This window comes from Trachinotus anak, unplaced genomic scaffold (assembly GCF_046630095.1).
Source record: "Trachinotus anak isolate AG129_WGS33_773 ecotype Australia unplaced genomic scaffold, CSIRO_AGI_Tana_v1 ptg000015l, whole genome shotgun sequence".
NCBI classification, from domain to species: Eukaryota; Metazoa; Chordata; class Actinopteri; order Carangiformes; family Carangidae; genus Trachinotus; species Trachinotus anak.
The window spans coordinates 8,667,641-8,694,264 of NW_027273866.1; the positions used below are offsets into that span (position 1 = coordinate 8,667,641).

Genomic DNA, 26,624 nt, shown 5'->3' on the forward strand with positions numbered 1-26,624 from the left:
TACATCACTCACTGATTTAGAATGGATGCTAATGAGATGAACCTTCACACACTGCCTTAAATAAAGCACTAATTAAGAGTAGTCCTAACACTCTTAAGACACTTACAGTACACGCCATATACAAAGTAATATACAGGTTGTGCAATAGCATTTACATAATATCTAGTCAAGCAATCAAGGGTAAACCTAAGCAGCCTGCACCATGCGTGCTATACACAATCCATCTGTATCTAGAATCATACCCACCTTCCTGTACATGATAGTTATACGTTTATGCTTGTTATCTTTGTTGTTCTTGTCTTAGCTATATGTCTAATGTGTATCTTCCTATATGTTTGTTCTTGGAATTCCACATTATACTGCCATTCAAAAAGCAATAGGACCAAAAACAATTAAATAAAAATTACAAAAGTTCTGGCAGACCTACTTTATAATAATTTAATCATCCCAACTGTTCAGTTCATTTATAACCAGTGTTTACTGATATTTTCTGACTTCAGGGTATTTGTAATTAGTGCGCTGGGTAAGGGAAAAGTTTATACAAAATGAATAACAAATGAATTTATTTGAAAGTCAGACAAAGTCTCTGATTTACTCCTCATGCACTCTGTAAAGTACACAGCATGCAACAAAATCTTGTCATTTTTTGAATTCTTCACCGTCTCAGCCTACAGAAACCATAATACCATAACTTTGAATACTCGAAATTAAAACAGGTTTTAATTATCATACTTTTACTGCAGCTCATACTGTAAATTCCCTGAATACAACTTCAAATTCACATTATGTTCAACATAACAGTCTTCTGTGCTCCAGGAAAATCACATGAAGGATAACACCAGTGGAATACTATGAATCCAGACCACAGTAACCATTTCAGGCATCAGCAATACTTTCCGGAGTCATTACTGAGCACATCAGATCAGAGGAGAAACGACAACAACACTGACACAGTCTCAATTCACTAAACCCAAAGAATACTGAAGGACAGATGTGCACATCTGCATCCCCATCTGCCAGAAACCTTCACCTGCCTTTCTCGTGAGCTGTCTGGGTATGTACAGCGTGCAGTTATCTCATGCCTCCAGCATAAAACGTGAACAGGACATGGCTAACAGGACACATAACCAAATACCCAAATTGATGTTTACATTTCATTCACAAAAGAACTAAAATGTGTAATGTGGATGGGAATCTACAGGTGTTTTTAGGCTTAGCACCATCTCTCCACATGTAACTGTTTTCATTTTAAAGAGTAAGTGCTCAGTTTCAGTTTCAGAGCTTTAGTAAAACTATTTTTACTTCTCATGTCATTGGCAGTATCATGTCACTGTAGTAGCAGCTCACTGGTCAAACCATTTTTCAAAGAAAATGTCTCATCTTCTCAGAAAAGATCTCGCATCATAGGGCAGTTTTCATGCAATGTTTCACTGCTGCTCTTCACAAACAACTCCCAACCTCACTGGCATCTGCAGCAGGTCCCCAGAGACTACATTTAGCCACGACCATCCAATCCAGCTCGATGGCATTTAGGTCAACGGCGTGAACCTCCCTTGTCTCGGGGGGTTTGTTTGTTGTACTCTCCAAGTTCATTTGTCTCAGAGTCAGTCGTCAGTTAGGACAGGAATGCTCCACGCTGAGCTGCTGTTGGTCATACTCTGATATGAGCTTCTTGATGTGGGCCAGTTTGTTGTGCAGATATTCACAGCGCATCTTGTCCTGGTTGTAGTTGGGGTTGGACTAAAGGGAAAGCAAGAAAACATGCTTGACTGTGCAATAGAAAAATAGGGGAGTAAATGTCACATGCAGTAATCTCAGGATAATAACTGGCAAGTTTTCAGAAAGTCATTACCTTTTTAATTTTGCGATACTCTTGAAGAATTTGATTATGAACCGTCTGCAAGAGAGAAATACAGGAATAACAATGAAGTGATACAGATATAATTATATCATTATACATTAATGTTAGTCAAGTTACTTTGTTAATTTCTTCTCTTGAATCGTATCAACTTTGTAGTACCATCATTTTTACAGCTAAATTTATGGTCAGTGAGCCACAATTTAAAATTTACATTTTCAAAATAAATCTTCCTCTTGTTTTCCATAAAAAAAAAAAAATGACTGAATGGCTGTAACTGACTGAATTATGTGGATCTCACGTACTGTCTTAATCATTAGCTTTAGAAGGGTAGGGCAAAAGTATCAGGTAAAGCCACACTTAAGCAAAGTGACTACAATATTATTACCTTGTATTTACGTGATTCCTGGTGAAGCTGTTTGAGCTGAGTATCCAGCTCCATGAACTGTCGGGTAACGCTATCAATGCGAGCATGTAAATCACGGTACTCGCTGTACTCCTTGTTAAAGTCCTGTTTGTAGCTCTGCCTCTGATCATGGCTGCAAATCACTGTGTACATCCTGTGCAGAAACAATAAAGACACGCCACTGTCAGATCAGTAAGGTACCCATCCACAGCATGCTTTGTTAACAACCTGCAAGAGGTTTGTATTGAAAAGCGCTTGATTTTTGGTAATAAGATCAAGAAAAGAAATGCACATCTGAAGTTGCATTACATCAGTCTGTTACAGAAATAGTTACTGCAAGACTTTGCAGACACTGATCATGCTTTTCCAACAAAGGTTCCAGGAACTTTATTTTTTCAGAGACTTTCCCAGGAGTAAAAGTTCCTCCAGTGTGTTGTGATTTTAACACAGCAGCAGGGCCAGAGCTGCAAGACGATTAAACAAATTATTCTGTTGATGTACCAAGAGCGTGATGGTTGTCTTTCACGTCAATTGTACATGAATATAATGTCATCCTGGACAACAAAGCCTGGACTTTGTCATCTCTCAGGCTCCACCTTGAATACTGCTGGCCACATACTACAAGCAAAACAATATAAAACATGTGCTGTGGAGCATGGTAGAGTGCTTGACCAATCAACCTCATTCAGCCCTGCAAGCCCCACCCTGAAAGTTCCCGAACCTTCTGAAAGTACTACCCCTCCAGTGGTGTTTTTCTGAGGGGTAAAACTATCTCCCCAGAACTTAATTTAGACCCTGGTACCTCTGGTGGAAACGTGGGTAGGGGAACTGAGTTCCTCCAAAAGGTTCCTGTTCCCTGGGGAAAGTTCCTGTGGTGGAAGCACACTTGGAAACATTTTGTATCAATGTACCAATAAAAGGTACTCTACTCACGAGAAATAATCTGGTGTGTCATTTTCCACTTGAAGCCCATTGGAATCAAAGAAAATTTCACTTGGCTCTGAAAGAAAGAAGGAAGCATGTCAAATAATTTGAAAATACTGACACACTGACGGTCACATATTAGCAGCTCCCAACACTCACCTGTGTAGCCCAACAAGACTTTGTTGTTTGGATCCTCTGAGCTGCGATCTTTCCTCCTTTCTTTACCGTCTCTCCACCTATCCTTCTCCTTGACAAAGAAAAACAAATTGACTAATGACACACATTCTAATGACATTTTCAACAACTCTGGAAAAGCTACACACCTCCAGGCCTGTTGTACTCACATGGTCTCTGTGTTTGTGTTTGCTCTTCTTCCTTTTTGTTGTGTTTCTGCTCAGATCAGGCACTATCAGCGGGGACGGAGGGCGATCGCAGTTGGGCTCAGCGAGTTGGTCTTCTGGGCTTTCAGGCTCCTCCTGAGCACATGGAGTGTGTTCAAGCCTTTTAGCCACCTCCTCTTCCTGCTGACAGACTGCTGACAGGGAGTCCAACAGCTTTCGAGGGTCAAGCGAGTTCCTTTTCCCATCATCCGCTCTCGCCTCTGTGGCATCTTTATGAGCCACTTGTTCAGATGACCTCAATCTTGATTTGTCACTGGCTGTTTTGCGAGACAAGTGGGATATCCTGGGCTTCTTACTGGCCAGAGGGTCAGTGTATTCCTCTGGAAGGGAATGTTTTGGACGGTGTGCTGGGGAGGAGTTGGGGGTGTCTCGCAGTGGGCTGACCTGGGCTTCAGGGACAGTGAGGAGGTTCTGCTGTGGCTGAAACAGTCTCCTGCACAGAAAGTGATATAGCACATAAACCTCAACTTGTATTTCTCCAAAATCTTTGTGTCATCTGAACAGTGCAACTCCAATGGCAGTGTAGCCCTGCAATTACAGACATGCTGATGTACAGAATAAGCAGGACAGAAAGGTCACCTGACTTAGTGTCTCAGGTGCAGTTAAAGGATAACTTCAGGATTTTTGAACCTGGGCCTTATTTTCCCATGTTTCTGTGTGTAAATGATTGATAGGGACAAAAGTCTTTGGAATGGGTGGAGCACTGAGCAAGAGCAGTATACCCAGCAACCATGAAACAGCTAATGCAACAGGATGGCTTTCCACATCAAAGTAAATCCACTAAAAGTGCTTGTTTTTGCCACTGACACTCAGATTGTTATTATAAGTATCTGACAACATTATGGATAGGATTCTTACTGGGATAGACCTCTTTATTTAACCTAGAAAACAGCTGTCACAGTGCTACCAGATTCCATTAACAAAAGCAGTAATTTTACCTCCCAGACTATGGGAGTGAAACACACCGTAACACAAACTAACCAATAGAGGCAGCGGTATGGACTTCCTTAATAGCTACTCTTTGTGAAAATTTAACAGCCCGAGTTAGAGAGTGAATATAATATATAAGCCAATTCCCTTTAAAAGACTAAATATAAAGACTGAAATAAGAAGGCAATCCTTTGCCTATTGATGAAAATAATTTGCCTAATCTTTCCATTTCTTGAGATACTGCAGAAACACAAAGAAGAACTTTAGTACACACATTAGTTCCTGAATTTAATTCCTGTGGGTTCAATATTTCCTCACACTCAAAAGCTTATTTTAACTAAATTGTATATTCTGGACATTTTGAAATGTGTTGCGGTCCAGTAGCTGCTGATCCAGGTTGTTTTTGCAATCTTCATACCTCTGGGTGCCTGTATTTGTTGACATCTTCAGTATAACATTGTTACCATTTGGGAATCCTTTTTCCCTCTATTTTTTGTGCATTTTCATGTTATCGACACGGTGGCATGTCTGTCCTCATCTGTGTTACCTGACAAGAATTCTTTTAAGTAGCTGCTGGTCTCCTAAGGTGTAGCCTGGCCAGTCCTTCTGCAGGTCCTTATACAAACTGTCCTTCAGAACAAATGTGTTGTCTCTGCTGTTGAGCTGGCCAACCTGCAAACAGACGCACACAAAAATAAACACAGCGTTTAAAATTACCTCAGGCCCTAAAATATCTATCTGAAAACAACATGTAATGAGTGTATGATGCTTTAGATTTGAGAATTATCTAAATGGCAAAAACATAAACTTTAATTTAATTGTATTTAGTGTAAAAAAAAAAAAAAAAAAAAAAAAATCTTAAGCCAGCTATTTTTCTCTCTTTCTTTCTTGTGCTCCAAACTCTTTCTTCTTGTGCACTTTTAACAATACCTGTACTTATTTGGGCAAAACCAGGAAAAAAGAAAAAAAAAAAATCACCTCTGTCAGTACAGAGTCCAGCATATCTTTGTCTCCTGCTGAAAGTCCGTCTTTCTGCAGCCTCAGGATCAACTCAGGCCTCTTGTACGGCCTCAGAGCCAGCAGGTGTGTTAATCTCTCCCTGAGCGGCCTCTTCTGCACATCACCCACGCTCCTCCTGTTGGACACACTGGCACCTTTCCTCAGCTTGGACACGCCATCCCCCTTCTTAACGCTGCTGAGGAAGGACTGGGATGACTGTTTAGGCTTGGTCAGGCCGGCCAGTGCAGGGGCTGGGGCTCGAACCGTTACCTTCTTGCCTGTGAAGGAAATCACACATCAAAAGAAGCCATTCCCAAATAAAGCAAGAAATACCTTCAAAAGAAAACCTGTGAAGTTCAAAGGGTCCTGACTGAGGTTTCCATCATCAAAGGTGATCCTGTGCTGACCTGTCTTAGAAACAGTTAAATATATTAAGCTTTTTTTCTCAAAATGTTGCATTGCTTGAACCTCCCAGTTGTGGCTGTGTGTAACTACTGCTTTTTCAAGCTAGATGATGCATGATCAGACGCCAGAGGAAGAGAACTTGGCGCATCATCATATTTGTCCTGTGACAGAACTGTGTATAAAAGAGAAAAAGACCTCATTTCACCTCTTGAGAAACCCATATTCAGGTTACAAATATGCACACACATCACGATGAGCAAAAGCTGCTAACTAATGTAGGAAATAACCACACTGTTGCACAAGCCTGAAGTTCTGTTTTTTTTTGTTTTTTTTTTCCTTTGAACTGACAAAATCATCAAAACTAGCACGTATGTCTCTATGCACGTATGTGTGTTGTATAGGTAACAAGATGATAGTGGTTAACGCATCTGTTTAGAGGGAAGTGGTTTGGTGGTTAGAAGTAGAAAGAAGGCGGTGACCCAGCTAAATCACTGGTTTTATCATGTGTGTGTATATTTTTGTGAGCATGTTGTACAGAACACAGTCTCTGTATGTTCTGCAACTATGTTTCCTGGAGACTCAGTATCCTTTGAAACAAGTTTTATATACAGTAACTAAAGTTCACTCACGGTAGCTTGCTTATAGTAGAAAAGATACAAAAGCACACAAACCTGAATAAGAAAAGAAAAGACTGAAGACTGGCTGTTACTGTGTCACTGGTTACCACACATGTTGCTATGGTAACCAATGCAATATGGCTGACTGTTTTTTTTTTTTGTTTTTTTTTTTAAATATAACCAGCACAGTACAAATTTGTCTTGAGGCCAGTCTTATTCCTTAGCTGGAGTTAACCATTGTATAACCAAGCAGACTCTGCACATGTGACTGCTTTCTGTTTTTGTTTTTTTTTTTTCCTACCCTGGTAGCGCCCCCCGTGTTTGATGACAATGGCCCCTCGGCTACGTGTCTCCTCCTCAGCCTGGGCCATGCTCTGACGAGCCTTATCATACGAGTCATCTGTAGCGTTCACTGTCATCTTCTTCTGAATCACCCCGAGACACGACAGCTCCTCGGCAGCTCTGGGAGGAGGAGGAAGAGGAGGAGGAGGAGGATGAGGAGGAGGAGGAGAGAGGACAGACGGTGATCTGACAGAGCTTTCAGGCCTCCTTCTACACGTTATCCATTTCAAATAAAACATTGTTTTTCAGTACATACTTGCTTGACTGATGTTTATGTATGCTTTAACAGTCTTCAGCTAGAGGTATGCTCATATTGGCTGAATTACACCCCTCAATCTGTAGTTTTAGAATATAAGTGTCATTTGGGCAACAGCTACAAAGATTTGTTGTATTTTTGTCAGCACTCAACAGCAGATTTGTTGAATAATTGAACTAAACTTTTCACAACTCCTGACATTTATCACATTCACTACATTCCCAGCTTGCTAGACTGTTAAAGTCAAGAACCCTGTGTTTTCTCTGGCATTTAAAGCGACGTTACCAGCGGGGTGCCTTTCACACAGCGGTAGGGGAGTCGAGACATTTTAAAATATCGAAACAAATTTGCCAAGTTAATTCTATACATAGAATACAAACTTAACATATAATCATGTAATCACAGCAGACAAAACAGCCCTCATGACTAGGTTTTGAATTCTATGAGTATCCCTATGTAACATAAAATGTGTGAACTCCACCTTATTTATTGCGATTGCTTTGCTTGTTGCTTCCAAACTGAACTTCACAACTTTGTGAATGCTTAATCTTTAATATGACAAATGTGACTTATATTCAAAAAGTGTGTTTTTAATAGAATTTCTTTGTTGTGTTTTACCCAGTGCAGAGCTGTTGGACACAGTCAAAGCTTCCATGTGGATTGTCACATGCGACGTTTGTCACGCCAAAGGTAAATATCCTCACTTCATCTCTTTTCTCTGAGCAGGGGATAGTGATTTTCTGCAAGATGAAAAAAAATAAAATAGCCAGAAAAACAGAGAATAGATTTAACATCTTTAAATTTAGATTAAACTGATGAATTACTGTGTCAACAGGTAGATCGTTTTTTCTTACCCCTTTGGTTCCACTAAAGCAGATAGTGGGATGAGAAGATGAGCCCTGGAGGAGAGGAAAATCATTTGAATTTGAGTGTGTCTTGGACACACACACACACACACACAGATCTGATAACAGTCTAGCAAAGACGTATGCAAAACATAAAACACGAACACGGGGGATGACTTGTGGTTTGTTCTGTTTGTATGAGCACTTTTGTCTTCCTTCATTGTGGTTTTACCTCTGCTATTACTTACTAACCCGTTTACTTTCCTTTCTGTATGCTGCTGCTGCTGCTGCTGTTGTGCAGGTTTTTGCATAGTGTATCACAGTGGTTTTTTAACCTGTCATTGTCTGACAAAGCCCCTCACCCCAGAGCTCAAATATCCCTTCGTGGCTACCATCCATTGTGTTATTTAATACTACTACTACTACTACTACTACTACTACTGCTACTACTACTACTACTACTGCTACTGCTGCTACTGCTGCTACTGCTGCTACTGCTGCTACTACTACTGACATAGGGATGCATCGATTCAACTTTTTCTTTTCCAATTCCTAATCTGAAACTTGAACCAATACCAGTGCTCTCTTTTTCCAAAACTTAAAATCCGAATGTCTCCCTGGCCAGTGATTTCTTTGGCACTACACACTGAGTTAATGGTCTACCTTGACAAAAATTTGAACTTTAAAGGGAAACTACACCAATTTTACAAACTTTGCATATATCCATCCATAGGCTCAGAGTTTTAACCAAGAAGAATGTGTGGAATATAAAAGACGATGTCTCTGTTTCTGCTGTATCTGATTTTAATCCATTTGTTTTTTAACCTCACATCGTGAGTCTGACAATGTTGGGAGAGCAATGCTAAATCAGTGGAGTAGCCTTTCAAAAAAATGACAAAAATGTATCTACTGTGGATTGATCATACCATGACCATTCCCCTTAATAACCTCTGTATTGACGCAGATCCAGCATACGGGCTGGTGCATCCCTTGTGCTGATAAATACTAAAGACAAGCCTCACAGCAAGTTGTAATTCTACTTGAAAGCTAAACACTGATATGTGGATATAGGTTTTTAACCAAATCAACTTGCATCCCCTGACAACTGCATGAGGAAAACATGTGCCCTCGGCGTATCCAGTCATTTGTACATGACGTGCCCTTTAAATAAATTCAATTTGATTTTTTGAAGAGGGCACCGGCTAAGGTCATTGCAACCTGCTGTTCAAATACAGCAGCTTGTCACTTGAGAATACGATAAAACTCAGTGGAATAACAGCCTGTCATCTCTCACAGGGATGAATTAGCCTGTAGGAAACTGCAGAAATGACAGGCCAAAGTGACACGTTTGCAGCACGGAGCGGAAACTATGTGATGACGAGAATCTAATTGACCTTTTCATGGAGAAGATTTGGGAGTCCACCTGTTGATGTGTGCAGATGAGTGATGTGGCTGCCAGCAGAGTTTGGCCCGAGACTGGGCTACATGTGGAGGTGGTGGTTGTTTTTTTTTTTGTTTTTTTTAATGTGTGTGTGTGTGTGTGTGTGTGTGTGTGTGTGTGTGTGTGTGTGAAGGCCAAGTGGGTTATGAATAGCCACACTTAAAGCTAAATAAAGACACTAGATATGTGCACACAGCAACAGTATTGTTTGTTTGTGTGTGTGTGTGTGTGTGTGTGTGTGTGTGTGCGACTCAGTTTTGTGTCAGGTGTTTTCCCCTCCTTCCTGTCTATTTCTAACTATATGAGAGAGGTGAATGTGCAGTTCTTCTGTCAGGACTTTCCTATCAGAGTTACTAGGAATTGCTGAATTGAGGAAGTATACACGACTGCTCTCATACTTCCTGCAGCGTCTGATTCATTTGTGATTAACTGGGTCTAATGTTTGATTTTTGAGTTTATCCATCTGTCTGGGCTTTGCATCGGCCTCCCTCTGGCCATACTGTAGATATAAACTGGCAGCAACTCTGTATCTGTTTGGCAAAAATGGTCAAATACTCTGGCTACACCTCGCTAATGCAATCCACCCTCCTACTACTACACCCCCCAGCCCCCAGCCTTTCTTCCTCTCCTTTTCTTTCTTCTTCCCCTCGACTCCGACACCGATTGGCATTCATAATACCTGCCAGCAGCTTGTAACCACTTGGCCGACAGCTTTTTTTTTTCTTTTTTTTTTTGCAGGCATCATCAAACAGGAAAGCGTTTCCGCATTGTATTATGCAACATGCTTTTCCATTTCACGGCTTAAAAAAGGAGGCAACAAGCCGAAAACACACTGGTGAACTTCGGCTGAAAATGCAAAGCGCAAACCCGCCTTCCTCGCCTTTTTCTGGTCCCTAAGTGAGGGTCCTCCTGACCAAGTGGCGCAACAGTTTCACAATTAATGTACACAACAGCTGGTTATTCGAGGGTAAATTAGTAAAAATAAATAAATAAAATAAAATGACATACCTTGCCGTTTTGAAAGCTGCCAATGGCTCTTGCCGCGCTGTCAGTGAGTTTGACGTGAAAAACCGAGATGTTACCGCCGCGGCTCAGTTTACCGCCGGACAGCCCGTAACACCGGCTCTCCCTCAGCGCCGACATCCCGCCGTGAAGACCCCCGCTGCCGGGGTTATTCCGGACCACACGAGCCCGACATAAACAAACACACAGCGCCGAGATGATCCAGAGAAAGAGCTCAACGAGGCGCGCTATTCTGGAGTAGATCGCATTACGTCATGACGGCCGGGGCTCAGAGCTGTTTTTATTGGCCCGCAGACATAAATAAACCATTACGTAGAGCTTACGTAACCGCTTCTACTTTTCCTGTGCCTCTCTTCTCACTCTGGTCATTTCCCCTCTTTCTCATGCAGGGAGTTTCTTTCGTGGGAGCCCGCAGGTCATTCGCCTCATCCTTAGGTTTTTATTGTTTCGTAAAAGTCTGGGTTGGTGTAACCCCCCCCCTCCCGTTTAAGTGGCTGAGTCACATTTTCATCAATGAACGTAGCCAGGATTTAGAAATTATGCGGTCGGCTTGAGAGTCCCCCTTTTTTCGCCATGTGCAAACGTTTCAGGGACTGTATTTGTGCAGATTCCTGTCAGTCACGTATGACCCATAAGGCGGAGGCGTCCGATTCTCCAGCATCAGACACCGACCCAAACACACAGCCACAGTCGTGCAGGCCTCTTTCTACAACAGCGAGAAAGCGCCCTGCAACAGATGGTCTGGCCCCCACAGCGCTATGATCTCAACATCATGGACTCCGTCTGAGATCACATACAGAGACAGAAGACAATGAGACAGCATAAATCCACAGGAGAACTAAATCAAATGCTGAGTTGATTTTTTTTTTTTTTTTTTTTTTTTTTTCTCTGTTTACTCTGTGTGACATTAATTCATAGATAAAAACTGTTCATGGAATTATCTTTGAAATCATCCTCATTTTACTTCTAACTTTTGCACAGTAGCCTACTGTATGTCTATGATTAAAGGACTTATTTATTTTAGTTTTTCTGTCATACACCTACATCCTCTTACAAGACACTACTGCGAGAGAAAGCAAAAACAAGCCAAAATATGGTATTATGTACTTTTGTCAAACATATTAGGCTTTATTAGATATAAAACTGACAAATTACACATACAGCAGTAAACATGTACCGTAATATACATCCATCTGTTATATATCAAGCAGAACAGGATGCCAACATATACAGGACAGTACAATATAAATGCATTTCATTCTCAACCTCATCCAAACCACATGGAATGGAAGCATTCAGTTTCCACATTGAGAGGCAGAACGACTTTGACGGATCTTCACTGAGCACAAAGAAACCTCCGAGTTTTTTGATGCATGAATGTATATGATGAAGGAGAAAAAAAGATGCTAGCTGTTGTAATGTTGTGGAAGATATTTCAGTTGAATTTAGCTTGAAAGGCCCAGTTGGGTGTTTTTCTCACGTAACGTTGCTATCTCAGTCATCAAATATTGATGCTATGAAATCCCTTCAAAGTGTGACCCCCCCCGGGTCAAATATTGTTAGAAATTCAGCAGAAGATGACTAGAATATCGTGCACAAGAATACGTACTGCGACTTTACAGGCAGATGAAAAAGTCCTGGTTTAAGATTAAACTTAACACAAATTTTAAAAAGTAGATTATTTACAACGTATGAGTTGAAGTTACTGATTTATTTTCTGAAAACACTGTTGGATATGTTCTTTTCAATGCAAGGAAAAATAGTTGGAAAATTAACAAGTGTCTGATTCAAATGGATAGCTACTCTGCGTGAAATAAAAGTACTGACTGATAAATACCTTGAAAAGTAAAAGTACTTTACGAAGCTACTTAGTTAAATGCTTGCCTACCTTGAGGAGGCATTTTCATTGTTTCATGTCCATTCAGGACATGTTTGCGTGTGGAGGATGTACTGTAGGAAAAATTAGATTAATATGCTTGATTGCTGCTAACACTCGCTGCTATTTTTGCTAATTGCTGTTTGACTTAATTACACGTCTGGTATCTGGGGGTTGCTGAAGTGTTTTTCTGATCTGAGACAGACACAGTCTCTCGTCTCCTCCTCCCTCCCTCTCTGCCATTTTGAAGCCACATTTATTTATTTAACAGAACAGTTGCTCGGTGCTCTGCAGAGAACAAAACACAAAGACAGACAAATACAAACAGGAGAGCATTTGCACTGCAGATTTTCAGATACAAATGAGCTGCTGTGAGTTTATGTGTGTGTGTGTTTGTGTGTGTGTGTCTCCTCTGTCTCTCTGCCAGTGTTTGAACGCAGACGGTGGTCACAAGGCAGATGAGGCCTGTTCAAAGCCAACACATATCAAAGGGTCTCTAGGTCTTTGTAGTGCACTGTCTGCAACAGGTGACATTTTGGGCTCAAAACTGTTGATAACTTTGAACGTCAGCCGTGGGCCAAACCTCCCCTTAACCCAGCAGGTATGAGGAGGACAGATCAGGACAGAGGACTTACAGAGACAGAGGGAGTAGATGAAAGTTAGTATCCTCACAGGCCAGCAACATGAGGACGCTTCACCCGAAAGCTGGGGTAAAGCTTTCAAAGGATCCAGGACACAATGGGATAAAAACAATAATTTCTCTCTGCAGCTCATCTGTTTAACTCAGCATGGCAGCTTTCGTCTTGTTTGAGGAAGAGGAATAAGTAAATAAAAACTGCAGAAGGTCCATCAAGGTGAGTTTAATGTTTATCATGGCCCTGTAGATGTCATGTCCATATCAATTTTTAAAGCATCTATGGTAACATAAGCAGTTTTTAAATATGAATCTTTCACTTAAATTCAATTTAATACACACTGACTCACAATAAATGACATCTGTGTCCTGCTTTGTTTTTATTTTTGTTGTAATAAGCAATTTATTGAGAGTTTGAACAAAAAAACTTAAACTTAGTTTCTGTTATTTCTCATGTAATCTATTTGTGATGGTAGGATTTTTTTGTTCTGGAGGAAGAAGTCCCTTTTTGTGAACAAGTCAAATTTCTTGTTGAAAAGTATAATCCATAAACATTGAAAAAATAATATTAGCAGGATAACATTATTATTATTATTATTATTATTATTATTGCCCTTTAGACTGCAGCTTGTTAGAAAGATAGCTGGTAAAAGATGTCCAGAGCAGGTGGCGAAGGTGTTTGAAATTTGAATATTGTATCATAGTGAATGCTGTGAAACTATGATGTGACTTTCCTTCACCCTCTCTCCAGGCCATGTGGGATCCCCTGTCAGACTGCAGCCCCCTCATCACGGCAGCAGCCTCAGGTAAGCTCCGGCTGGTCCGCCTGCTGGTGGAAGGGGGGGCCCAGGTTAACGGGCGCAACCCCAGAGGAGAGACGGCTCTGCTGGCTGCCTGCAAGGCCCTGAGAGGGGAGCCTGCTGGGCCTCATACGGTGAAACTCCTCACGTACCTGCTCCAGAACAAGGTCAGACTGCAGTGACTGATATTTCCCATTTCAACTAAGAATGCATGAGCTTAAATGCATCTTCTGCATACAGGTCTGAACGCAAGCTCAACAGTGTATTGATTTAGGTACATTTCTAATGCATAACAAATCTGTACCTGCAGTAACACAGGTATGATTTTAATGCATAGTAAACAGGTTCCTGATGTATCCACCTTTGCCTGTGTCCTCAGTTCACCTGCTAAACTGCTCCTTCACATTTTGGCACAGTGGAACATAACACAGTGTACTCTGAGGCAAAATAATTAATGATTGTACGGAGGAGTGTGCATTAGAGACTAAATATCCTCTCACTTGAGAGGCCACGCCCGAACACTACAGTGCCAGATCAGATCTAATGATCATTTGCAAATTACGTGTACTTCTAAACCACAGGCAGGTGAGCTCTCTGACTGACTCCTAATTCACACTGGGCCATCAGATACCTATATAGTCAACCTATATTTATAATATGTTGTAAGAACTAGTTAATGTTTTCTTGTACTCATCAGGCAGATCCAAACGCACAGGACTGTGCTGGCCGCACTGCTCTGATGTACGCCTGTATGGAGCGAGCTGGAGCTCAGGTGGCAGCCACCCTGCTGTCTGCAGGAGCCGACCCCAGCATGGAGGACTACTCTGGGGCCTCGGCTTTGGTGTACGCCATCAACGCACAGCACCAACCAATGCTGGAGGTAAAGGCAGGAACAAGGAAGGAAGTCAAATCAAAACGTTTAAGGGACAAAAGAGGTGCAAGAGCATAATTAAAGGAAGACTGATCTGAAAGAAGAAGAGTGAAGCATCTCAGTGTTTTATTTTCAATGTTTATAATGACGTATAAAGATGTTGGAGAAAGTACTTAGATTGTTTTTAAGTTAACACACAAATACCACAGTGTAAAAATACTCCAGACCAGTCAAGTCTTGCATTAAAACTTGAGTGAAGTGATATAAATTTGAATATCATGAATGTATTAATGTATTAGGAGTGTTTTAATGTTGTGGTATATCAAGGTGGAGCTAATTTATACAATTCAAAATAGCTGATTATGGTTTTGTGTGCAAAATCTTTATTTAAAAAGGAAGTAGAAACTGTCTGATAAATGTAGTGTAATAAAAAGCACAACATTTCCTTCTAAAATATAGAGGAGGAACTTGAATAAAGTAAAATGTTAATACTCAGCTAAAGTTGGTGTACCTCAATTTTTCGGGTTTCCCTCTCTACAGAAATGGAGGAAACACTGACTTCTTATTTCAGTGTTTGAACCCTCAGATTGGTCAAAGCCAATCGATTACCTCAATTACCCCTGCTCACGTACTTCAGGTGCTGATGGATGCCTGTCGGGCCAGGGGTCGTGACATCATCATCATTGCCACGGAGATGGGTGTGAATGGAGGCCCAGTGACCAGACGTTACCTGAATGTTCCTCCATCCCCTGACACCTCACCGGTGCCCTGCATGTCCCCGTCTGATATCGTCCTCAAGACGGGCTCACCCAACTCACCCGAGGGGGAAAACATCTTCAACTTCAGAGGAACCAGTGAGTGATACTGATGGTTGTGACTGAGGGAAAAGAGATTGATTTGCACGGTTTATTTCAGAGAAAATTATTTGCGATAGATAAAATGATTATTTCCACTTTTATTTTTGTCAGAGTCATGTCATTGTTACGTGGTCACTGTCCCCACACATAATGCCACATTATTTTGACAAAAATAAAAGCAGACGTAATGTTCACTATGGGTGATTACCTATTTTGTGCAAGACTCACACTGTACTTCTTTAATTTAAAATACTGGTTTGGCTGGTTGGAAGAGACAAAGAAAAAAAAAATCTTTAGGGAAGTAACATTGTCTGAAAATCTTCTTTTTGCTGACCTCCAGTGGAACGAGTGCAGTGTCTCACTTTGTGGCAGTGGTGCACAGGTATACACCAGGACACCTTGACAGGTGCGGTTACAAGTACAACAAAGCACACTTTTGGCCACACCCAACCCTGTGGTGAGAGACAAAGGGCAGGGGAACAAGCAATAACATGCAACCTTCAAGCAAACGAAATGAAGAGGAAGTCCTTAAAGCGCTCAGAAAAATGGACACCTACATTTCCACGACAAGTGGGCAGAATCCATCTGCTGAGGAAAAGTGAATGATATGATAAAGCCCCTAAACAGCTTCTAACTACTGAACTTTCCATCTTAAAGGAATAGTTCTTCAGAAGAACAATGACAAAGGTACATTTGGGAGCAAATCCACTTCCTTATGCAATCTCATCGTCCTCATTAATGTTGAAAGCTTTTGACATCAGGTCTGTGCTGTTTTATATATATAGAGAGGCAACTTTTCCATCTCGATGTTGACACCACTACCATCAACAGCACTCTTCAAGTGTCTGTGTGCAGCCACTTTCCTGGCTTTCCTGGATATAGCAGAGCAGTGTTAAATAAAGGCAAGTCTAGACAGATGAGAACAAATGCCTGCTGGCAGAAATCATTAGGTGAGTGCTCATTCCTGAGGACAGAAAATGAAAACGGGTTGCCAGGGTGAGGTGAAGCTAACTAGTGGTGCATTACAATAGAAGAAGCTACTTTTCCTGCCATAGGAACTGACACGTAATTCATACCACAGAAAAGCGTGCCCGTACATAAAGTTGGTTAAAGTGTTGGAAGGATACAATATAAGAATATACAAGGATGGAGTGAAGGACTGTCTTACATTTGGAAGAAGTTTTTAGATCCTTTACTTAAGTAAAAGTACCAATAGAGAAACTATATTATAACTATATTACAAGAAAAAGTCCCGTATGAAAAGTAAGGGTGGATAGGTATTAGCAACAAAATGTAGTTTTAAAGAAAAAGTACTGGTTTGGTATCTCTGACTGATATATTATTATATATGACATCCTAAGATGATTAATACTGAAGCATCAGTGTGTCAGCAGCATGTTACTGTTGCAGCTGCTGGAGGTGGAGCCAGTTTGAACTACTTTATAGACTGTTTTAAACACAGGGACACCAGGTAAATCCTAGGGCACGGGATGATCTGTGGGGGAAGAACAAAAGTTCTGATACACAAATATTTGACTTTTCCCTAAGCTTTGATTCTTGGTAAGATTTTGGATCCTTTGAACATTTACTGTAATGAAACCATGTGAGAGGTTTAGAGAGAAAAAACACTATTTGGTGGAGCTATTACCAGCTCAGACATCTGGAATGTGACCCTGACTACAAACGTCAGAGGCAAAAAAAAGGTTGGAAAACACAGCTTTAATCTTTAACAATGTGTTGTATTTTATTGTTATATTATCCATTGTAAAGTGTAAAGTAGCATAAAATGGAAATATAAATAAATAAGTAAAGATAAGATTGTACTTCAGTGCAGTACCTGAGTAAATGTACTTAGTTTCCGCCAATGTATGAGGTGAATAGCTTCAGAATGTGAATCACTGTAAAGATAGGAATGTGTTTTTAGCCACAGTGGCGTTAGGGCTGTGGGGACGGACATTCAGGCTCCCTGTGAATGATCAAAATGTACTGATCCTCTCACTTTACCTCCAGCTCCCCCATTGGATAAAATTTCAATACATCCCATGTCAGTAAGTCCAAGACATTTGTTTGTGACAAAATACCGTCAAAACTAATGACATTCACATCGACCTGAGCTGTACTTTGTTTACTTCTAAAAATGTCATGGTTATTTTTTGTTTTCTGATGTGTCCCTTTAGCTGATTCTATTTTAATTGTTTACTAATTAATGCTAAATTTTGTCACTTTTCCAGTATGAACACCCTACATACTCAAAATCTGCTTAAAATAAATATGTATGGAATTGGGACACAGCTTTAACCTTAGAGGAGTCAACCTCAGGAGGAACAGCAGAGGAGGGATTTCTCTTCCAGCGTAGACAGACGTGCAATAAGCACTGGGGGGTTTTTCTCATCCACCTCCATATGTGTGATTTGCACTCACAAAATGTGTCTTATTCACTTCCATCAGGCAAAAGGGGAAGCAGCAGCAGCAGCAGCTGCGGCAGCCGACATCCGTCCTGTGAGCTGAGTCCACTGAGCCTGTGTAACACCCCACCTCCCAGACACAGGGTGATATCTGAACCGTGGCTGGCCATTCACAACCTGGCCTGTCTGAACAGAGCTTACGAGGAGGGCATGAGGGAGAGGAGCCTGCAGGAGGAGGGAGACGGAGAGGATTTAAGAAGGGAGGGAGGAGCGAGCGAAGATGAGGAAGGAGAGGATGAGGATGAGGAGTCACATTTCTATCAGTCCCGGACGGAAGGGAGGAGGGAGAGCAAGGTTGACAGGAGGGATAACAGACATGGAGGAGAGAATTACAACAGCTGCCATGAGGATTTCCTGCCGAGGGCCTCCCAGTCAGTCTCGTCCCTCACAGAGATGAAGAGTTCGTCTCAGGTGACTCCGAGCAGAGAGGTCCCCAAGAGGCTTGGAGCGACAACGCTGGACAAAAAGACCCAGAGGAGCTCAGTAGATAAGCTTCCTGCCTGTCCCTCGCCACACTCCCAACTCCGCAGGAACACCCTCCCCTCTGTCATGGTGGTCCCGCCTCTGCTTCACCTCCCTCCCTTAGTCAACCAATCCGACTCTCACCTACAAATACCAACACAGATGTCACTCTCCAAAAGCAGGAGCATGGTGTTTCTGCCTCATCCGCCCAGCTCCCCCACAACCCCCTCCTCATCCAGAGCATCCGCAAGACCAGCCCTGCTGCCTCCGCTGCCCCTCACCTTCTCCGTCACCTCCCTGGTAGCCCCTCCCGCCTCCTGCTGCAGCGAGAGGAGCAGGAGGTCACTGCGTCGACACTCAGTGCAGCTTGAACAGATCAGAGGAGGAGGGCAGATGAACAAGTTGGGGCTTTGAGACTGAGATTTAGCAACTTCATTCTTAGGTCTTCACTCCCACAAATCCTCATGAATCTTTCCCTACGAATGGCTTGTGTTGCAGCAGGAGTGCGCATGAAATGTAGTCAGATTTAAAAAATAAAGGAAGAAATGTGTATGTGTGTAAAAAAAAGTGTGGAAATGTTAATTTGACTCAGCATCAATTAGAAGAAGTCTGACATTTTGATAATGAGAGTAAAGTTCAGAAGACACCAGGATCATGACTGGAGCTGAAACAGGTACCTGATTATTTTGAGGACTCGATCGTTAGAGAATTATTCCACATTTCTGATGATCAAAAAGGGTTTTATACTTTTATACTAAACATGTAATTTAAATATGTGAACTTGGCATCTCTTTCTTTTCATTCAAAGTATAAAGTATTAATCTATGATGAAAATAATTAGTTCCAGCCCTAATTACAGCTGTAACCAGAGGGAGCACAAACAGCTGTGCAATGGAGTGATCTTAATAGTATAGAATTAGTTTTGCAGAGTAAATTTAATCCAAATGTAATTTAAACACACCATACATATAGCTTTTTTGCCATATTGTGACTGAAGCAACACCTCAACAGCATCACATCAGAGAGATTTATGGTGGTATTTCAAAGGTATTTCTAACCTAGGGCTGTCAAAATAACAATGTTTGATCCAGTGGTTTCCGACCTGTTCGACTTGTGACCCTTTATAGCCAAAATATGCTTACTCGCAAACCAGCTTTTACAGGTCTATGAACTGTGAGCCATTCAGACAAATAGTTTTATTTTTGTTTCATAGGAATTTTTTTTTTTTTTAGATTTAGATGTTTTGTGGCCTCCAGGTTGGAACCCACTGGGTTGATCTATTTTCCTGGGATACAGAGAAATTAAGTCCAGGGAATCTGTATTCTAAATTCAACACACTTCCAACACCAGGATGTTAACTCCAAAAAAAAAAAAAAAGTCAAGAAAACAACAGAAAAACTAGAGGTAACATTTTGTGCAGATGAACCTGTAAATCCACAAAAAAAAAAGCTTGTGTTCATGGCAAAAGGAGTGAAGTCATTTTATTTGTTTTTAATATGTATCTACAACAAGGGGGACACAGGCAAAAACGACTGACAACTTGATGAAAATTAAAACAAAACCGAAAAAAAAGAAAAAAAAGAAAAAAAAAATACATTTATTATCAATGCAGTTTTCCCACCTTTTTTCCAATAAGCAACATTTTTTTTTTATCTAAAGAAACTTTACAATATAAAGAAACATACGAAGAAGGAACCTCTTATTTTACTACACGAGACATTTAGGATCTGAAACTACCCTAACATGAGATACAAAGCAACTCCCCAAGGACAGACTGCCTCATATTCAATACTGCTTTGTCATCAAGAGGAAAAATGAGGAACTGAACAGAAAAATCTTTACTCCCACTCCCAGAAATTCCTCTCTTAACCCTCCCTACCCCTGAATGTTACAGTATTATACATCAGCACAATAGAAATACAGAAATGATCAACGTTGTGACGGCTTTACTTACAGGACAGAAAGATAGAGAGAAGTTTGACTGCATTTTATACAACAGTATTTCAAAGTACAGGGGAGGAAACGCCTGTTCCCGCACTCTCTCTACCTTGTCTTAGCAACAAATCTGTCCGTTATTTTTATTTTTTTCCCCCCTCTTTACTTTCCCAAACATTTCTCCCGCCCCTTTTTAAATAGATAAAAAAAATCCTTCATAGTAAAGTCTGTACTCTGGTCCCTGGTGTGTTGGATTGAGAGCCAGTGTCCTGTGTGCCCTGCTTTTCAGTTTCAGTTGTGTCGAGAAGGTAAAAGCTCAAATGCAGTGCATCGGAGGCAGACAAAGAAGGGACAAGTTTTATTATGAAAAACTGACCTCTTTTGCTCTGTTCTTGCAAATTCTCTGTTAAAAATGGCAAAAAAAACAAAAAAAAAACAAAAAAAAACTTGCCACCTCAAACCAACAAGTTTCCAAGAACAGAGGCAGAGGACGGAGGCTTCTGGACGAGATTCATATTTAATTTTAAAGAGTTCAAGGAAATGTGTGTGACAGTGAGTTATCTAAAGGCGTTCACACACACTCAACTACAAATTCTTCCTCCCTCGTCCTCTTAGACCCCTTGACGCTACAGCTCTGATGCACAGTAAAGCCCCACGTTTTGTCTATGATGAGGTGAGATAGCATAATAGTCTATAGCAGCTCCAGTTTCTGTTTCTCATCATTCATATTATTTCTGAGTAAAAGACGCACCATCTCTGAACAAATACACACAGTTGCCCGAATCAACACGTTTCTGATCAACTGTTAAGTTGTGATCTGAAATATCAAAACATGTCAATGATATCAAAATGCATTTTACAGTATTTACAAAAAAAATTTAAATCAAAAAGATGGAGAGTTGTACAAAAAAAAAAAAAGAAAAGAAAAGAATCAGAGAGGGATGATGTGTGACTGGGTGTACTGATGCTGGCCCGCTGGAAGGGTGAGGACAGGGAAAAGGACGGTCTTTTTCTTCACCGTGAGCAAAGGGAGGGAGGCCACTTGTTACAGTCGACGCAGCGACGCCTCACCGCTTCCTGACCTGCTTTTCTCCGACACAGAAACACCAAGGATCAGATCAGCAGAGAGCCACAAGTCCTTTTTACCAGAGGCGACCGCAAAGAGGGAGCAGCGCGTGTATGAGAGCAAAATGTCTGCAAGCTCGACTGACCGGTGTGTGAAAGCAAATTTCCATAAAGCACCGACGTACATCACAGTGTTTTGAGGACTTATCAGCAAAACAAAAACATTACAAGTGTTCACTACAGGTCAGCAGAGAGACGATAAAACGCAGCCTACGTACACACTGGAGTTGAGCCCACACACTGAAGTGGGCAGCATTAGTGGAAGCAGCATGAGTGGGGGTCAAAACGGTCGACACTTGTGATTAACTTCAGCACCTTCAGGGCTTGGGTAGAGGGGTCTAATGATGTCAGACGGAGATAAAGACACGCTGCCGAGTGGATCTGCATATTTACATAGTTGCTACTAGTTCTGCAGTTAACAGAAAAAAAAACAAGGATAACATTTAAAAAAAAAAAAAAGTAACAATGATTCATAAGACAAATTAAAAGTACATAAATAAATAGAGCTGTGCATTTCACTGCATGGAAGCTACTAAAACAGGAGCCGCTTCTTCTTCTGGTGGGTTATTGAACAACAAGTTGAAAAATTTAGATCTTTTAAAGAAAGTCGCCGAACCTCAGATAAAGATAGAAAAAAAAAAAGGGCCAATCAGTACCATGATGGATAAAATCTTACCTGCAGGGGGCAGTGGGCTCACATAGAGCCATGTGTTACACAGCAAGTAATTTCTGCTCTGTGCGCACATACATACTGTCTTCATCATAATCATGTGCCCTTAGAAACAACAGAAATTAGAACCTAATCTTAAAATGATCATACCAATATCATTAATAACAATAATACAATAATAAAAATAGCAATGATACAATACATACACAAAAAAAAGAAAAAAAAAAAAAGTTCACTGATCATCACAACACCTCTGTTAAAAATGTACACACACAGAGAACAATGTGTGGGGCAAAGGGTCCGACCCTCCACTGAATCCGTCGGGAACAGCAACAAAAAAAAACAAAACAAAAAAAACCCAAAAAAAACAAAAAAACAAAAAAGACAATAAAAAAATTTTAAAAGTCCAAAGTCGTGGTTGAGAGGCTTCCAGGCAGCTGCTAAGAGACCCAACGCTGTGTCCTCAGGGGAGGGCTGTGTTGTCCAGTCTCCTCTCTCCCTCTTTCTCTCTGTTTGTCCTCCTTCCCTCGCTCATTGTCTAGACCCTGACAGAAAGCCAGGGAGGCTGGGGCCGGAGTCAGAGAGGAGGCTCTTCCTGTGGCTCTGTGACTGCTTCCTATTCAGACCGCCAGCCATCTTGCATGCTCCAGGAGGGCCCGTCTTAATTAGAGTCCCAGCATGCTCAAGGGCCGTCCCGGAAGGCTGTGTGGTCGTAGAGTTCCCGAGTGAGAAAGGGGCGAGGGGTGGGGACGGGGGAGACAGCGGATCCCATATTGGGGTTTAAGGGGCAGAGGGCGTGTGTGTGTGTGTGTGTGTGTGTGTGTGTGTGTGAGAGAGGAGGGGAGGCGGTCCAATCCGAGGTGAAGTAAGGATTGAATTGAAGAAAAAAAAAAAAGATCAGGTGCAGGGGTACAAAAAATAAGGGGGTGGGGTGGGGAGAATAAACAAAAATACAAAAAAAAGGAAAAAATAAAATCACACACTCATCGTCATGTTGGGTGAATACTGAAAAGAGAGAGAGGGAAGGGGGAGGAGGGCACAGATGAGTGGATATGTCACTGACAACATTTAAACACCAGAGGGAGCTCAAACCCAGCCCTGCAAAGCTAGGAGGCACAGACTCAGGTTCAAGCCATTCTCTAGTACACCTGACACAAGTAATCGATACTGCAATAATTCAGGGTGAGGTATCGAACATCTGTATTTTTTCAGTGCGGACTGCAGTTCATCAGTCAATAAACTGTCAGAAAAGTTGGCACTGCGTAGCTAGATTCACAGCGTTTACTTCTTTATGACCCAATCTTTACTGATTTAAGTCACAGTTTTGCCAATTTTAGACTGTTTTACAAAGACTGAAGAAGTATCGCTTAATTAATATTGAAACAGTTCAAACGATACCCAGCCCCACTGCTGATTGGTTGAATCAGGGTACTAGGGTTTGGCTATAATTCTAGCCTGCACACCCCGTGGCTCTCCAGGCCGAGGGTGAGAGACCATCACAATTTTACAAAATGCAAGGGAACAGTACCCCCCTCCACCTGTTGTGTTCCTAACAGAAAACTAGACTGACACTGTAACATTAGTGTTTACTCTTTACATGTATTTTAAAGATAAAAATCCTCAGGTTCTTCTTATTTATCCATGGATTCAACTGGTAAATAAAAAACATAAGGCTTTTATACTGAAAAAACTATAATCACATCACTGATACAGAGGGTATAGAATGATTTCTAAGTGATTAGTAAGCGGCTACAATGCAAGCAGAACATCAGCTCTTCTTTATAGCCCTGTTCTTATTACCATTTTGGACGATGAACACGCTGTTATGCGCATATTAAGTTTTGCATTTAAAATTTACAGTGCTGTGTCCCAAGTACTAGTTATAATGCTGAAGCAATAATGCTGCACTCTTCCCTTTTAACGGAGACCTGACCTGGAAATCAAGCTGGGTTGATCAAAAAAACAAAAAAAACAAACAAAAAAAAAATTCTGTCTTAATTGTGTCCTTTTGGTTTGTGTTGTGTTGCCATGGGTCTCCTGCCCTTTGTGCCAGTATGTGTAGCACCTGGGTGGACCTGAGTAGACCTGCAATCAGCTCTGATCATGTGGTGCGTCATTATCTGCGCAGTAATAGGGTGGGTTTTTTTGATGCATGACGCAGAGTGTGAACTGTGAGATGCAGGAGTAATTGTAAGTGTTGCTGTTCTCCTTTTGACTGTGGTTGCCTGTTGATTGCTGATGCTAGCTTTGGTGTTCTCTCTATTTGGGCCTGTAGGGACCACATAGTGGATTCGGTCTTCTTATTAACGGCTCTACTTAAATTTTCCTCGAATCAGACCTTTTTTTTAAAAAATCTACTTTGTTGGGTTTGGGTAGGTTTTTAAAGAGTCAGTGAGGAATTGGGCACATATTTTTGGTAAAAACCTGTACTTCAAACAGCTTTTTGACTATTATACTTTAGAATTTCCCCACAGGGATTAATAAAGTATTTCTCATCTTTATCTTCATATGCAGTGTTCGATTACTGGGTCTACAACAAAGACCAGTCTGTTAAAGTCAAAACGTCTCCCTCTCTACTCAAAAAGAAAAAAAAAAAAAAAAAAAAAAAAAAAAAAAAAAAAGGGACAAGACACAAACTTTTCCAGAAAAGGATCAATACTGACAAATCAGGTGAACCCTCTGCTTGCATTCTTCCACTGGTTTATGTCAGGACATCAAGGATAACTGTTAAGGGTCGTGAGATGCCATTCACTCGCTCTACTTACACTTTCGCTTTGGAATGGGTTCAAGAAGTTCCCGCCCATTTCGCCGTCATCTCTCGGCGTTCCAGGAGGGTTGTTCATGCCCCCCATGTTATTGGGAGAGCTCTGGAGGGACAGAGGGTCAAGAAACAGCGTAGAAAGGTGAAGTTTCTCAATAAATGGTTTAATTTAGAGGAAAATACAGCAAACATTTTTCTTTTTTGAGAAAATCTGATTTTTACTCACCTTTGGCAACCCATCCATATCCCCAGACCCTGAGGAAGTGAAGGGGAGAAGTTGTTCAACTGTTTCTACAGTAAACTTGATCCAAAATAAACAATTATTTCAACTGTACGCCCATCAGAGAAATTCTACCAGCGACCTGTAAAGCCACACTGTGTTTAAACCAACCTAGTGATCCGTTCATGTGGTGCGGCTCCATGGCTCCCATAGCTCCCATTGGCCCGTCAGGCCCAGGTCCCATAGGGAACTGGCAAAAGGATGTAGAACAATATGTAAATGATCAAGATCTTTTCAGCTCAGGGTGAAGCAGAGATTATTTAATATATTCATCTTGGTTCACTTCCATGTCAGCGTGACAGCATTATGTTTCTCTAATGCTGAACTGTACTGGTGCCCAGTGATGTGGTTATAAGCCCTATTTGAGCCGGATTAAATTTTGTGGGCAAGGTTGTGTAATTTTAATCATTACACTAACATCCATTATTTTAACCTGGAATCAATCTGCAGTGTCTGAAACCGTTACAAGGCTGGATAGTTGAAGCCATTAAATTACATTAAAGAGCTTTTTTTGTTGAATAACTCGATGAACTTTAAGCATGTGTGAGACTCACGTTGGGTCTGTTGCCTCCCGGTCCAATAGGATTCATCATTGTATAGATGTTTTCACTGGAGTTGGTTGAATCTAAGAAAAAAAAAAAAAAAAACAGAAGAAGAACTTTAGTTATGCGACATTAGAAAGACAACATCAAGTAGATGTGAAGAATGAACAGTGATAACATTCTGCTGATGGTGCTCGGTGGGAGAGGGGACAAATTCATGCTTGTTTAGTGAGGGGAAAAATGGGAGAGACGTCTGTTTTTAAGACAAGTTGTTAGTGCTGGGGACATAGTTAGGTGACGCACCACCTGGGCTGGGCATGATGGGAGTTCCAGGTGGACCTCCTCCGCCTGGAGGACCCTGGGGAGCAAGCAGTGATAGAGGTTAAAATGACACTCATCAGAACATCTTCGTCAGAACAATAAAATCTGAATTTCCTCCTGAAATGCTGCACTGATAGATTTTTAACTCACCACATAGTTTCCTGGAGATGAGGAGGAGTACGCTATCTGCAGAGGGAAACAGGAAACAGATAATCAGATCTGAGGGTCAGAGGATGCCAAATGTGGGAAAAAAAGATAAGATCATTTTACAATCTAATAAAATCCAACACTACAGTCCTGCGATAAATATCACTTTTGTGAAGCTTATAAATGTTCACATTGTGTCAGGAGAGGTTTGTTTTAACTTTTTCAGGACATAGTTTCTACTTCTGTCTAGTTTATAGTTTGTTCCTCTAAAAGGAAACTGCCCAAGAAAAAACAAACTACGGGCACAGGCGTCCCTCTCCAAAACTGACTGATGGAGCCTTTTTCCAATGATTTGTGTCACAACCCAACAAATAAGTCTCCACAATGAAAACCCCTCTGACATGGTTTCAACCAAATCTGTAGATTTTAAG

General features: G+C 41.2%; 3 protein-coding genes across 5 annotated transcripts in view; 1 reads left to right on the top strand and 2 right to left on the bottom strand.

Annotated features, from left to right (window-relative positions):
- Nucleotides 1–546: 546 nt before the first annotated feature.
- On the bottom strand, nt 547–10,702 carry LOC139632665 (RNA polymerase II elongation factor ELL-like). The gene is made up of 12 exons (XM_071497747.1): nt 10,433–10,702; nt 7,993–8,037; nt 7,757–7,878; nt 6,842–7,002; nt 5,498–5,796; nt 5,067–5,191; nt 3,533–4,022; nt 3,348–3,435; nt 3,198–3,264; nt 2,247–2,418; nt 1,853–1,897; nt 547–1,740 (listed from the first exon to the last, which is right to left on the bottom strand). Exons 1-12 carry the CDS (start codon nt 10,565–10,567, stop codon nt 1,612–1,614), a joined length of 1,878 nt encoding a protein of 625 aa, XP_071353848.1. The 5' UTR covers nt 10,568–10,702; the 3' UTR covers nt 547–1,611.
- A 233-nt stretch (nt 10,703–10,935) lies between these two features.
- LOC139633327 (ankyrin repeat domain-containing protein 34B) lies at nt 10,936–19,051 on the top strand. Its single transcript, XM_071498931.1, has 5 exons — nt 10,936–13,177; nt 13,709–13,924; nt 14,455–14,637; nt 15,266–15,482; nt 17,934–19,051. The coding sequence occupies exons 2-5, from the start codon at nt 13,712–13,714 to the stop codon at nt 18,824–18,826; spliced, it is 1,506 nt and encodes a 501-aa protein (XP_071355032.1). The 5' UTR covers nt 10,936–13,177; nt 13,709–13,711; the 3' UTR covers nt 18,827–19,051.
- Nucleotides 19,052–19,883: 832 nt separating this feature from the next.
- The window catches only part of LOC139632938 (single-stranded DNA-binding protein 3), a 40,002-nt gene continuing 33,261 nt past the window's right edge, over nt 19,884–26,624 (bottom strand). For 2 of the 3 annotated variants that reach the window (XM_071498226.1, XM_071498224.1), the window contains 7 exons: nt 26,197–26,232; nt 26,029–26,083; nt 25,738–25,808; nt 25,295–25,373; nt 25,130–25,158; nt 24,908–25,009; nt 19,884–23,147 (listed from right to left, as the gene is read on the bottom strand). In XM_071498226.1, the coding sequence (XP_071354327.1) occupies nt 23,118–23,147; nt 24,908–25,009; nt 25,130–25,158; nt 25,295–25,373; nt 25,738–25,808; nt 26,029–26,083; nt 26,197–26,232 (402 nt within the window). In that variant the 3' untranslated portion in view covers nt 19,884–23,117. The remainder of the gene's footprint in view (nt 23,148–24,907; nt 25,010–25,129; nt 25,159–25,294; nt 25,374–25,737; nt 25,809–26,028; nt 26,084–26,196; nt 26,233–26,624) is intronic. The other variant, XM_071498225.1, reaches the window with a different exon arrangement.

Coding starts and splice junctions, on each gene's coding strand:
- LOC139632665 (XM_071497747.1), bottom strand. CDS start 10,567: ATGTCGGCGCTGAGGGAGAGCCGGTGTTACGGGCTGTCCGGCGGTAAA. Junction 8,038..10,432: donor GCAGCTTTCAAAACGGCAAG/GTATGTCATTTT, acceptor CCTCTCCTCCAG/GGCTCATCTTCTCATCCCAC. Junction 4,023..5,066: donor CTTAAAAGAATTCTTGTCAG/GTAACACAGATG, acceptor CTTTCTGTGCAG/GAGACTGTTTCAGCCACAGC.
- LOC139633327 (XM_071498931.1), top strand. CDS start 13,712: ATGTGGGATCCCCTGTCAGACTGCAGCCCCCTCATCACGGCAGCAGCC. Junction 14,638..15,265: donor AGCACCAACCAATGCTGGAG/GTAAAGGCAGGA, acceptor CACGTACTTCAG/GTGCTGATGGATGCCTGTCG. Junction 15,483..17,933: donor CTTCAACTTCAGAGGAACCA/GTGAGTGATACT, acceptor CACTTCCATCAG/GCAAAAGGGGAAGCAGCAGC.